We start from the raw sequence: 13519 nt of genomic DNA, 5'->3' as shown, positions 1-13519 counted from the left end.
CGCATGGAGCCCCCGTGCCCACCGCCAGCATCCCAAATCCCCCCTGCACCCCAGGATCGCTGCTGGGGTGCCCCAGCACCCCACAAACCGCCCTCGGCCACGCGGCTGGGGCATGATAATTAGCGTAACGCTAATGACAGCAGCACGGTAGTAATAACGAGCAGGCGGCACGCGACCTTGTGCTTTAATCCCCGTAACGAGGCCGGGCAGAGGTCACCGGGACGTGGTGGCACCCGGAGGGGCAGCACCTCTCCTGTCCCCCCGGCTGCGCTCGTGCCTCAGTTTCCCCATGCGCCACACGCTTTTCTCCGGCGACCCCTTGGCGTGCCCTCCCGTGCTGGCACAGGAAGGAAAAATTCCTCCACTTGGCTGAACAGGGGGGAAAAAAAAAAAAATAAAAAAAAACAGGCAGCGGAGCGGCTGGCTGGCCATAAATCAGCAGCGGGACTTAAAATTCAGGTCAGCGAGAGGGGCTCTGGGAAGCCGGCGCGGGAAGGTAATTTATTCGGTTTACATCTTTTTACTGCAAGATGAGGGGGGGGGAGGCCGGACCTCGGCCACGAGTTTGCATTTTAAATATTAGTCCGGGGCCGCTTCATGCCCCCAGTCCCCATGGGGATATACTGGGGGGCACGGGGGTGTCCGCTTCTCCTCAAAGCTCCTCGATGAAAGGGGCCGGGGGCCGGAGCAGGTAGCTCAGGGTTTTTTTATCCACACCAAACAACGCGAGGCGCTCACGCCACCGGCCTCTGCGAGAGGCAGCAGGGACAGGAAACCCATGGTGCCTTCAGAAAACAACTTTTTTCATCTTTCTTTCCCATTCTCGTTTCTTTTTCCTTTTTTTTTTTTTTCCCCCACCTTCATCCTCTCTTCTCCCCCCCCGCCCAGCACCACCCCTTCCCAGCCTCCAAAACAGAAAAAAACGCGGAGCCTCCGGTGACTGCGAGTACAATAAATAATCAGTAAACACAAAAACATACTTTATTTGTTTCTCCTTTATACAAAATAAAGAAACTAGAAGCAAAAACTATAATACATCCTCGGACCCGCGGGGCCGCCGGGACGCGCAGGGCTCGGCCTCAGCCTCAGGCTCGGCCTTCGTTTGCGCCGTGCGCCGGTTTTGTGCCGCGTTTCTTTGTTTGTCTCCTTTTTTTATTTTTATTATTTATTTTTCTGCCTCTTTCTGGTCCCAGGCGCTTCTTCACCTCCCCCCCCAACCCCCTCTTCCCCTAAAATTTAGGAGGCCGAGCTCAGCGGGATGCTCGGGGAGCCCCCCGCCCGGCCTCCCCCCCCCCCCTCGGCCTCCCCCTCTCTGTCACCAAAAAAAAAAACACCCAGCGGGTCCCAACCCACCTCCTCCTGGGGAACAAAACGGGGAACAATGAAAGCGAGGGGCTGGGGGGGGTCCTGCTATTCCCCGTGTCCCCCCCCCGGCCCCGTTATATCGGGACGAAGGATGGGGATAATTAAAAAGAGGCTAATTAGCACTGGGGGGGGGGTGGAGCCCCACAGCAGCCCCCTGGCACCGGTGGGACCCGTGTCCAGGCGAGTTCAGCTTTGGTCCGAGAGGTGGTGGTCCCGACACCGGCAGGGGGCACGAGGGGGGGTCTCGGGGCCGGGCACGTTGTGTTGCCCCCCCCTAATAAAAAGGGGGGCACAGTGTGGGGAGGGGGAGGTAGCGGGGTGCCCCCAGCATCGGGGGGGGGGGGGCTGTGGTGCCGGGGAGGATGCGTTTTGGCATCGGAGGGTGGCCGTGGCATCGGGTTGGGCTTTTTTTGGGGGGGAGAGGAGGGGTGTCCGTGATCCGGTGTGCCCCGGGGGGCTGGAGGGAGGTGTGAGGTGGGGGTTTGGGGGGGGGGGGGGGGGGGGGGCGCGTCCCCCCCCCGGCTCTACCACACCGCCGCCTCGCTCAGCTCCGGGTTGGGGTGCGCGAGCGCCCCGCTGTAGCCGCTATTGCTGGACATGGAGAAGGGGGGGCTCGGCCCCCCGCTGAAGACCTCCCCCGGGATGGGGTGCAGCGAGCCCGTCATCCCCGGCTCGGGGCTGGGGGTGTCGGGGTGCGAGATCATATCCGTGTACCTTTGGTTTTCTGAGGAGTGGTGTCCGCTTAGGGGGGGCTCCAAGGGTCCCAGGGGCGTGGAGCCGGGTCCTGAGTTCTGAAGGTAGCTGGGGTCGGCCGGGGACTGGGCCTGGGAGGGGGGGCCCGTGGGGGAAAAAGTCATAGTTGCCTCCCGGCCCGTAGTAGTCACCTTGGTAATCTGCAAGGGCGGGGGGGGAAAGGTTGGAGCCGGCCCCCGGTGCCGTCACACCGAGCCCCCGCGGGACGCAAGGCTCCCGACCCCCCCGCACCATGATGGGCATGACCCCATCACGACCCCCACCCCAAAACAGCACTTTTGGGGTGCTCAGCATCACTGGGGCTGAGCAGGGAGGCAAACGGACACCCCCCCCCCCCCCCCCCCCCCCCGAAAAAAAAAAACATCCTAATGCTGCGGCGTTTGTGGGGTGGGAAATGCGGGAAGGGGAGCGCGAGGGGCTGGGGCAGCTGGGGTGAGGTGGGCGTGATCCCGTTATTTAATGGGGAAAAGTATATACAGATGTAGAAATATTTCTATTTTTATGAATATTTAAATATATACACACGTGTATATATACAAATAAAAGGAGTGGGGGAAATGTGTGTATATATAATGGGGAGATAGGGGAAATATATAAATGGGGAATATATAGTACACATGGGGGAATATATATATAAATAAAATATATTTAATGCGTATATAAAAAATACATATAAATATATATATAACACATATGTATATATAAATACATATAAATATATTATTCATATATACATACTGAGGAGCATATTCATATTTATCAGCCTGGAAGGGATCAAGACCCTAACCTCAAGGGGTGCCCCCAAAGCCCCTTGTCTCAGGGGAGCTTTGGAGACGCAGCACCAGGGCCCTTGGGCAGCAGTAGGGGTGTAGGGGAGGTGGTGAGGGTGTTTTGTCCAAAACTAGGAGATGTTGCCCCAAATGCCGTGGGGGCTCCCCACTGCCCGTCCCGTCCCGGTGGGGCGTCGGGGGGCGGCGGGGGGCGGCGGTGACCTTCCATATGCTGCGGGCCCGGGAGGTAATGGGAACAAATGCGTCCTGAAAGGGGCACAAAAGCCCGCAGCTGGGGCTTTGTTCGCGGGAGAGGGGCTGCGCCGCCACCGCTGCCACCGCTGCCACCGCCACCGCCACCGTCACCACGAGCCTGGCAGCAGCACGGGGATCGGGGAGGGGAGGGAAGGGGAGAAGTGGGATGGGGAGGAACAAAGGGGGAAAGGGGATGGAGAAGGGGAAGGAAAAGGGGAAAAGGAAAAAAGTGGAAGGAAAAAGGGGAAAAGGAAAAAGAGAAAGGAAAAAGAGAAAGGAAAAGGGAATGGAAAAGGGGAAGGAAAAAGGGGAAAGGAAAAAGGGGAAAGGAAAAAGGGGAAAGGAAAAAGGGGAAAGGAAAAAGGGGAAAGGAAAAAGGGGAAAGGAAAAAGGGGAAAGGAAAAAGGGGAAAGGAAAAGGGGACAGAAAAAGGGGACAGAAAAAGGGATGGAAAAGGGGGAAGGAAAAGGGAAAAGGAAAAAGGGATGGAAAAAGGGGAAAGGAAAAGGGGAAGGGGCTCCCGCAGCCGGTCCCTCACCTCCGTAGTACGTGTAGGGCGTCGAGCCGAGCATCTCGGACTCGTCGAGGCGGCCGCCCAGGGGCCGCATCCTGCGGGGGCTGCGGAAGAAGGCGTGCCGGCGGGCGCCCAGCGCGCTCAGCTGCTTCATCCGGCGCTCCTTGGACCGGCGGTTCTGGAACCAGACCTGCGGCGGGGGGGGGCCGGCGTCAGCCCCTAAGGACCCCCCACACACACCTCCCCAAATCCTCTGGGCCAACCCCCCCCAAAATAAATCAGCCAGGGCTTTGGGGAAAGGGCTAAAAATGTTGTAACCGCCTGGGAAGGGCTTTCCCGGGTACGGATGGGGATAAAAGGGACGACCTGGCTGCCTTCTTTTGGGGCATTCCCTCACCCGAACCAAAGCTACTCCCGGCTGGAGGAGGGGGGGCTGAATTGTTGCCCCCCTCCTGCACCCAGGGACTGGCACACGAGGGGGCACACACGTCCCTGCTGCCCCTGCTGCCCTCTGAGCAGAGCGGGGACGGCACCAGTGCGGCGGGAGCGCCCTCCCCTATTAGCCCTATTAAACTCGTTAATCCCTCTATTTCCACTGGGACTTTTATGTTTTTTTTTTTTGTTTGTTTTTTTGTTTGTTTGTTTTGGGGTGGGGAACAACAGCAGGACAGCGCCGGGCAGGAACCATCGGCCTCTCCTCGCCCCCCTGTGGGCAGCGCCTCCTGCCCTCACCAGTGGCCAACGCTCGGCACCGGGGGTCCCGCCAGCCCTCCTTCCCCATCCCACCCCGCCTCGACCCCCGGGGGAGGACGTCACCACCCCAACCCTGATGTCACCGTCGAGGTAATGACGTCACCGTCGGACCCGTGATGTCACATGGGGGGGGGGGGCTGGGGGGGGGGGGGGGGACACACACACCTGGATGACTCTCATGTTGAGGCCGGTCTCCTGCGCCAGCTGCTCGCGGATGTGCCGGGTGGGCTTGGGGGTGGCGGCGAAGGCGGCTTTGAGGGTCTCCAGCTGCTTGGCCTTAATGGTGGTGCGGGGCCCCCGGCGCTTGGTGCCCGAGTTCTGCTCCTCGTTCTCGTTGTTGGTGGTCTCCTTGTCCGACGAGGTGGAGTTGTCCGTCTCCTTGGGGTCGTCCTGCATGGGGTCCTGGAGATCCGGGGACAAACTCCTGTCTGTACATGAGGACACTGTAAAGGAGACCCAGAGAGGAAAGGGGGGGGGGGGCGGATGGCTTAGGAGAGAGATCGACCCCCCTCTCCTCTGCCCTCCCCTTCCCACCGAGCCCGGATGCTTGCAGGAAATGGGGAGGGGGGTTTTGGGGGTGCTGGGTGCGGATCGCCTTTGCCCTCCCACCCTAAACAACGCACAGAGCTCGTGGCAAGCATCGCCCGGTCCGGCCCCGCACGCCGACATCTGAGCTGGCAACCCTATGAAGCCCCCCCCCCGAAAGCTGCATGGGGGCTCGGAAACCGGGGAGGGCTTTTTGGGGAGGGGGCAGCCTCCCCCCAGCACACCGCAGCCCCCGGCGCTGCCCCTCTCCCCCCCACTGTGCCTCTCGCACCGGGGATGCGCCGCTGGGAGAAATGCGAGGGTCAGGGGGGATTTGGGGGGGGGTCCAGTCACTGCCTTGAGCCTGGCTCTCCCCCCCCCCCCAGCCGCCCCCTCACTGCCCCCCCCGGGACCCTGATGCCAGCACCCCCCCCAGGCCAAGCTCTACTCGCCTCGCTCGCAGCAGCGGCCCCACTGACTGGCGTGGCAGGATCCGGCCCCGGGTGCTGGACGGAGAGAGAGCCCACGGAAGGGGGTGAGCACGGGCGGCTGGCATTGCTGGGACAGCACGAGCGGGCCTGATCCTGCCGTCCTGCCGCAGAGACAGCTTCCAAGGAAGTCAAATGGGAGCTTTGCCTCTGGGTGAAAGGAGGCGAAGGATCAGGCCCGCGGCGCGGGGGGCACCGGGCACACTCGGGGGGGGGGGGGGGGGGGGGGGGGGGGGGGGCTCGGTGTAAGGGGGGAGGTGGGTGTGCATGGGGGGCACCACGAGCATCCGCGGGGAGCAACGGGGAGCTTAGAAGGCGTCTGGCCCCGATCCCAACCCTGCTCCACGGGGGGAACGTGGGGCCAGAAAGAAAAAGCCCGGCACCAGGGTGGGCGCCGGTGGGCACCGGCGCAGGATGCGTCCCCCTCGGTGTCCCCGAGGCCACGCGGCGCGTACCTGAGTTGAGGCTGCCTTCCTTCAGGGTGGGGGAGTTCAAATAATCCTCTTTGCAAACAAATTTGTTCTCGTCTATGATATAGAGTTCCTCGCCCGTGGAGAGCTGCTTGTTGCAAACCATGCAGGTGAAACAGTTCAGGTGGAACACTTTGTTCCGCGCTTTCCGGACCAGGTCACTGGGGGAGATGCCTTGGGAGCAGCCGGCGCATTTGGTACCAAACCTCCTGGGGGGGGGGGGGAGGGGAGGAAAAAAAAAAAGGGAGAGGTGAGAGGCACGATTTTTGGGACCCCGCACGGGAAAACTGCGCACCCCACAACCCCATTTCCCCGGAGCTCGGGTTTGGGGTCCTCTCCTAGGGGCCATGGGGGTCGCACCCTCTCCAAAAGGACGGAGGGGTGAAAGGGGGGCTCCTCCCCTCCGTACCCAGCGGGGGGAGATTTCGTGCCCCCACCGCCCCCCCATCCCCGCACATCGCGGCCGGAGGGCACCGGGCCGGATGCTCTGGGTAGCGGGGAGCACGGGGAGCAAAGCGGGGGGGGGGGCGGCGGGGCCCGAAAGCACCCCGGGGCCGGGGGCTCGGGACCATCCTGCACCCCCCCTTCCACCCCCCCGTTGTATTTTATTTTCATTTTTCCAGCTCGGAGCCGCCGCTTCGCGCAGCTCCGGCTTCCCTCCCCCCTTCGCGCAGCGCTTTTCCCCGGCCGATGTTTTATTTTATTTCAATTTTTCCCTTTTTATTCTTTTCACTAATTTTTATTTATTTATTTATTTTTAATTATTTTTCCTAGGGGAAACGAAAAAATGCAGAAAACGATTTCCTCGAGAAAAAAAAAAAAAATTAAAAAACAAAAAAGGAGAAAACCAAAAACCCCGCGGGGTGGCTGCGGCTGCCAGGCCCGGGGGGAATGGGGTCGGGGGGGGTCCGGGGGGGTCCGGGGTGGGGGGTCTCTGGGGATCCCCCCTTTTTTCCTCCTGGCCTCGGCACAACTTCTGCCGCCCGCGCTGCCGCCCGTGACGTTGATGTAGTGAAAGCATTAGGGGTCGTAAGTCATTCTCCCCTTCCCATCCCGGCCCCTAATTTCCTCCCCGGCACCTTATCGGAGTCATTAGGGGCATTTAAAGAGCGGCGGAGCGGGGGGGGGGGAGGGGGGGGGGGCCGGGGCCGGGAAGGGGGGGGGGGTTGGGGGGGCCAAGGAGCGGCCCGGCGGGGAAGCGCCGCCCGCAGCGTTTTGGTGGCAAAAGGCGAGATTTTGGCACCGGCTTCGGCGGGGCCCCGGGGTGGGTTTTTTTTGTGCTTTTTTTTTTTTTTTTTTTTTTTTTTTTGGGGGGGGGGGGCGGGGAGGGGGGCACGGCGGAGAGGGCCGCGGGCCCGGCTGCTTTTGGAGGCAAGGTCACACAAGGAGCGGGGGGCGGGGGGGGGGGGAGATAAAGCACAGCCCCCCCTCGGGCTGCAGCGCAGCCCCCGGCCTCCCCTTCGCCGCGCCCTGCCCGGGCACCGCGGGCTGGAGCCCCGGGAGGGACGGATGGGGATGGGGGGAGCACCCAAGATCCCGGGCGGGGAGCCCCAGAACCCAGGAGGAGCCCCCCAGCTGTCGAGGGGAGACCCCCAGCTCTCGGGAGGGACGGATGGGGATGGGGGGAGACCCCCAGATCTCGAGGGGAGACTCCCCAGATCCCGGGGGGGGAGCCCCAGCTCTCAGGGGGAGCCCCCCATCTCTCGTGAGGAGCCCCCCCCATCCCTTGGGGAGTCCCCCATCCCTTGGGGAGCCCCCCCATCTCTCGGGGAGCCCTCCCCATCCGTTGGGGAGCCCCCTCAGCCCCTCTCCTCTTCCCCGGCGGGCTGGGAGCGGCAGCCGCACCGCATCCCCTCAGTGTGGGGGTATGTTTTTTTTTTTTTTTTTTGGGGGGGTGCCACTCACCTGAAAAAGTCATTTTTGCAGTAGAGTTTGCCTTCCCTGGAGAAGCATTTCTCGGTCAGGTTGCACTTGCACTCGCAGCACTGGACGCATTTGATGTGCCATGCCCTGTCCAAGACGTTGAGCAGAAAGCGGTCCAGGATCGGCCTCTCGCAGCCCGCACAATGCACCATCATCACCTCCGCCGGGGGAAAGGAGCCTCGCCACCGAGAAGTCAGAGCCCCGAGCGAGGTCTCACAAAAATTCACCCGTCGGGAAAAAAAAAAAAAAAAAAAAAAAAAAAAGAACACACCAGGAAAAAAAAAAAAATCTCAAAAATTAAAGGAGAGGAGCGGAGCTGTCAAGTTCTTCCCCCTCTTCTCTCCGGCGGGGATGGAAAAAAAACACAAAACCCAAAAGCCAAAAAAAAAAAAAAAAAAAAAAAAAAAAGACCCCCCCAAAAAATCCAAAAGGACCCCGAAAAAGCCCGAAGGGACCCCCCCGGCCCCTCCGTCGTGCTGGGGGGCTGTGCGGCAGCGGGCAGGGCAGGAGGGGTGCATGAACGCCCCCCCTGCAGCCGGCAGCCCCGGTGCCTCGCTGTGCTCCGCCGCCGCCGCGCCGCCACTCTCATGCTGTCCCCATGGCCAGCTTTGTCCCCCGCCTTAGTTAATTCGCGCATCCTTATTCAGATTTGGTGACGTGGTGGCCCGCGTCGGCCGCCCGGTGGCCAATGGCATCCCGGTGGCCATGGCAACCTCTTAATTTATAGCATATCTAAATTGGCTCCAGCCCTGCGCTTGGCACAGAGGGAAAAAAACAACGCGCCTCTATTGTTGAGGGTGGCTTGTACCTGCGCCGCCAAGTGAGTACGCACCTGGCTTGGGGGGGCCGCCCGGGGGGCTCCGCTCAGGCTTTTAATTGTTTTTTTTTTGTTGTTTTTTTGTTTTTTGTTTTTTTTAATTTCCCTCCTTCTATAATTTAATTTATCCCAGAGGGATGCTCGGGGAGGGCTCCCCATCCCAGCTCGGGATGGGGAAGGCAGCACCTGTTTTCTGGATGGGATCGCTTTTAGTGTTGTTATTATTAATTATTATTATTATTATTATTATTTTAATTTATTTTTTTTTGGCCGGGCTGGGAGGTAAAAGAAACGAGGGAGGGGGGGGGAGAATTGGGGGGGAGGATTTTGGGGAGGGGGGGAAGAAAAAGGGAGGGGGCGCAAAGTTGAGCTGCGGGCCCCCCGCGGGGCTTTGTGGAGATGCCGTGGGGGCCCCGCGATGCGGGGATGAACGGGGAGGAAGGCGAGGAAGAGGAGGAAGAGGAGGAAGGGGAGGAAAGAGAGGAAGGCGAGGAAGGGGACGAAGGGGAGGAAGGGGAGGAAGAGGAGGAGGAGGCCGGGACGGGGCCGCCGCACTTCTCCGCTGTTTTTTTCCTCCCCAGCTGCAGGTGCGGCGGGGCTGTGCCGAACCGGCTGCCCCCGGTGATCCGGCCCCTGGGGACCCCCCCGAGCCCCCCGAGCCACCCCGCAGCCGGGCAGAGGAGAGCGGCGGCGGAACGCCAGAAAAAAAAAAAAAAAACCAAATCCGCAGAGTTAAGGGCATCGCCGGGAAAGGGAAAGGGAGGCGGATTTGTGTGGTTCGGGGCAAGAGGATGGAGGAGAGAAAATACGGAGAGAGGAGGCCACCGAGAAGATGAAATAAAATAAAAGGTAAAGAAAAAGAGAACGGAGAAAGAAACGAAAAAAGAAAAAAGCCAAAAAAAAAAAGGAAAAAGAAAAACCTGCAGGCGAAAACAGAGAAAAAGGAACAAGAAAAAAAGAGAGAAGAGAAAGAAAAACGGGAGAGGAACGGGGAGAGTGAGGAAAAAATAAAGAACAAAAATAAACGAAAACGGAAGGAAGGAATGAAGGAAAAACGAAAAATACTAAAAAAGAAAATAAGAAAGAAAAAAGGTAAAGGAAGGAAGGAAAAGATGAACGAAAAAAAATGAAGAAATAAAATAAAATAAGGGAAGAAAACAGGCAGGAAAACCATCGGGAGGATGGGAACGAAAGAAGAAATAAACGGGAAGGAATGAAAGAAAGGATGGAAAATCGCGGGAACGAAAAGGAAAGCTGGAGAAAGCGCGAGTGAGGAAGGAAGGAAACGAAGGAAAACAAAGAGAGGAGGTGAGAAGGAAGGAGAGAGAAGGAAATAAATGAAGAAGGGACCGGTTAAGGAGGGAAGGAGCAGGACGGGAGGAAGCGAGGGGAGCGCCCGCTGCGCCCTTCCCCAGCGCGCTGCGCCCGAAGTTGGCCCTCGGGGGGGTTTCGCCGCTGAATTTCCACGCCGGGGAGAGACCTCGGGGAGGGTCGGGGCCGGGGGTCACGGCTCCGGTACCGGCCCCAATACCTGCCCCGGGGTGGGGGGGGCCCGGCAATTCCCCCCCGCGCTGCGCCCCGAAGCCGCGCAGCAGAGCCGCGTTCCCACGGACTTGTTCCCGAGGTAGGTGCGGGTGCCCAAAGGCGTGTGCCCGCGGGGAGGTGCGCGCACACGCGTGGACACGCACCCCCACGCGTGCACACCGCCAGGCCGGGGCAGCGTGCCCGCGCTGCTGCGCGCACCCGCGCCCTTCCCACGGGCACAGCCCGGCCGCGGGGGGCTCCCGGTGCGCCCCGTCGGGGGCCGCGGCCCGCGGTGGGCTCGGGCCCGGTTCCACGGGGGTGGGGTGGGGGGAACGGTTTTGGGGTGGGGGGACACACCGGGAGGGCGTGGGGAGGCGCCGGGCACACGCTGCCACGGGAACGCGCGGGGGTGCCGGATAGGGGGTGCGGAGCTTGTGCGCCCCGCGCACCCCCGTTCCCACGGCTTGGCGGAGCTCCCGTGTCCCTCCCCTCCCTGGGGCTGGCCGATTCTTCCCGAGAAACCCCCCCGGACACCCCCGGGACCCTCCTCGGGACCACCCCAGGACACCCCGGGTACCCCGGGGGTCCCCTCGGAACCTTCCCGGGCACCCCCCGGGGACCCCCGGGGACCCTCCGGGACCTCTCCAGACCCAAGAACGGGGCGAGAGGGGGTCGGAGGGGGGGCGAGGCGCTGCCGGGCGCTGCCTCTCCCCCCCCTCCCGCTCCCCGTTTCGTTTGAAAGTCAAGGAACAAATAAAGGCAACGGGGACAGGAGAAGAAAAACGCACCCCAGGAGCCCCCCAGCCCACCCCCGCTGGCCACATTCCCCCGGGGTAGTTGAGGCAGCGGCACACTGATGCACCTGATGAACCCGTTGTGTTTTAACAGGGAACGCACGGAGAAGCGGCGTCGCTTGTAGAAGACGTCGATGGAATTTACACCCTAAAAATAATAATAAAAAAAATCCCCTTCCAAGAATAAAGTGTATCAACTTACAACACAACAGACGGCAGAGGGATAAGTGAAACAGACAAAAGACAAACAAGATAATAATCTGTTTCCAATCAGTTAAGCCCTGTAGAATTTGTAATACGCGGTTTGCATATTCCCCCGGTGTTTTGTAATTAATTATCTAGCTGCTAGGATGCTCCGCCGCCGACCTGGTGGAGGTTTTCCCCGATTTCCCCTATTTTCGGGTGCAGCGTGGAGCGGGGCCGGAGGATGCCGCAGCCGCCCCCTCCTCTCCCCGGTAAAAGGGGGCCGGGGCCGTTTTAACATTAAACAAACCCAGCAAGCATCTCGTCGCCGGGCCATAGGCGTTTCTGAGTGACTGCGTTACAAATTGTAAATTTAAATAGCTCACAGGATTCATTACCTCCCGCGTCTGATTTCACCCAGCCGTGAAAAATTGTCCTGGTGTACCACTGAGAAGGGGTTTGCTGCAAAGAGCCACAGCCTAATCACCAGCTTTCTCTCTCCAACAAAAGTGTAATTATTTTGTTTTGGGTGTAAATATAACCCACGGTACAAAAAAAAAAAAAAAAAAAAAAAAAAAAAGAATGAAGAAAAAAAAGATAAACCTCCAGCAGCGCCTGAATGCATTGCGGGGCCGTTTAGAAAGATCCGTCCTAAATTAATACCAAGGTTAAAAGGGGACGTGGAAATTTCCGAGAGGTGCGGGGTGCTGGGGGGGGTGCGGAGCCGCGGAGCCCCGAGAACCGCCGCAGCCCCCCCGGAGCCCCCCAGCCCCCAGGTGGGGGGGGACCCCAACACGGGAGGGACCCCAACCCCAACCCCAAGCCCCCAGGATGGGCTCCGGCGCCCCCTCGGTTTCTCCGTGCCCCCCCACATCCCCTCCTCTTTTCCCCTTTTCGGTGCCGGGGAGCCCGGCCCGGGGGGGTTTGTTCGCCGCGGGTGTTTTTGTGCACAGCGGGGGAGGGAACACACAAATAAACAAGCAAACCAACCCAAAACCAACAAGAAAAAAACGAAATCCAAACGAAGAACGAGGGGATTTTTTTTTTTTTCACCTTTTTTTCGTGGTTTTAACGGGTTTATCGGTGCCTTCCCTCCCAGCTCCATCCTCGGGTTTCGGAGGGGGGAACGGCACCAAACGAAAAGGGGCAGCAGGAGAGGAGGGGGGGCTCCAGGATCAGGCTCCTGGGGACCGTTTATAGGGAAAATAAAAGGGAAAATTAAAAAAAGGAAAATAATTAAAAAAAGAAAATAAAATAAAGGAAAATTTAAAAAGAAAAATTAAAAAAAGGAAAATCAAAAAAAAGGAAAATTAAAGAAAAAGGAGAAAGGAAAAAAAAAAGGAGAAATGGGAAAAAAAAAAAAAACACCCAGAAGCGGGAAGGATGCGGGATGGAGACCGCAGCCCCCGGTGCCCCGGGGCTCTCCGGCTTTTGGGGCGGCCGGCCCCAACCCCCCCGGCCGCCCGACGCCCACCCCCTGTCCCCCCACCCCCGTCCCCAGCCCCCAGCCCTTTCCCGGTGCGGCAGCGGGGCCGGCGGTCGGGATTTCTCCGACCGCTTTCCCCTCTCCCTTCCCACATCTACTTGAATCGCTTGATTTTTAATTCTTTTATATATATATTTCTTTAATTTCCGCCTGTGGCGGTAATTGGAGAGGCTTTAATTACCCCCACACCCACCCTCCCCGACCTCCAGCCCCATCCCGGGGCCCCGTCCCCATCCCCGGCTCTCCATCCCCGCGATTTGGGACCCCCCCCCCAAAAAAAAAAAACCAACCCCCCCCCCCCCCGGATCCTCGCTTGTGCCGCTCCCCCTTGCACCTTGCAATAAACCGAACCTGAGCTTGGGCAACTTAATTTATTTGGGGTGGCGTGGAGGGGTTTTTTTTGGGGGGGGGGGGGGGAGCGCAAAACCCTCTCCAAATTTCCTCGGCTTGCCGCACCCTCCCGTCGGTGCGACCTCCCCCCCCCCCCCCCCCCCCGGCTCGGGGCCGTCCCCCCCCCGCCCCAGCGGCGCTAATGAGGGTGTGTGTTGACACGGCGAGGCGATGCCCCCGCTTTGCCTTTGTTTGGGAGGTGTGAAAGGAGGGGGATCTGCATGAGAAAAGGCGGCGGCGAGCGCGGAGCTGCGGCGGGACGGAGCGAGCCGGTGCGTGGGGGGGGCCCCGTCGGGGCAGGAGCCCCCCCGGAGAGACGGGGGGAGGGGGGGGGCTGGGGGATAAGGGGGGGGGGGGGGGGGACAAGGGACACTTGGGGGTTTGGTGGTGGTCAGCCCGAGGAGGGAAAAGCCCGAGGTTAGGGGGTTATCGCCCCCCCCCCCCCCCCCGCCCCCCGTGCTGCCGTCGGGGGGCGGTGGTTGGGGTAAATGGGAACCCTAAATGGGAAC

The 13519-nt window shown here is 60.1% G+C and overlaps 1 protein-coding gene across 1 annotated transcript; it reads right to left on the bottom strand.

The window, feature by feature from the left end:
• Nucleotides 1-1889: 1889 nt before the first annotated feature.
• LHX5 (LIM homeobox 5) lies at nucleotides 1890-7971 on the bottom strand. Its single transcript, XM_035556853.1, is given in 6 exon segments — nucleotides 1890-2196; nucleotides 2198-2258; nucleotides 3682-3847; nucleotides 4576-4853; nucleotides 5879-6102; nucleotides 7799-7971. Coding segments are annotated over 6 exon segments (1209 nt in total).
• Nucleotides 7972-13519: the final 5548 nt, after the last annotated feature.

The sequence above is a fragment of the Cygnus atratus genome, chromosome 17 (assembly GCF_013377495.2).
Source record: "Cygnus atratus isolate AKBS03 ecotype Queensland, Australia chromosome 17, CAtr_DNAZoo_HiC_assembly, whole genome shotgun sequence".
Classification (NCBI taxonomy): Eukaryota; Metazoa; Chordata; class Aves; order Anseriformes; family Anatidae; genus Cygnus; species Cygnus atratus.
The sequence above is the reverse complement of the archived record's forward strand: the minus strand, read 5'-3'. Positions and strand labels throughout refer to the sequence as shown.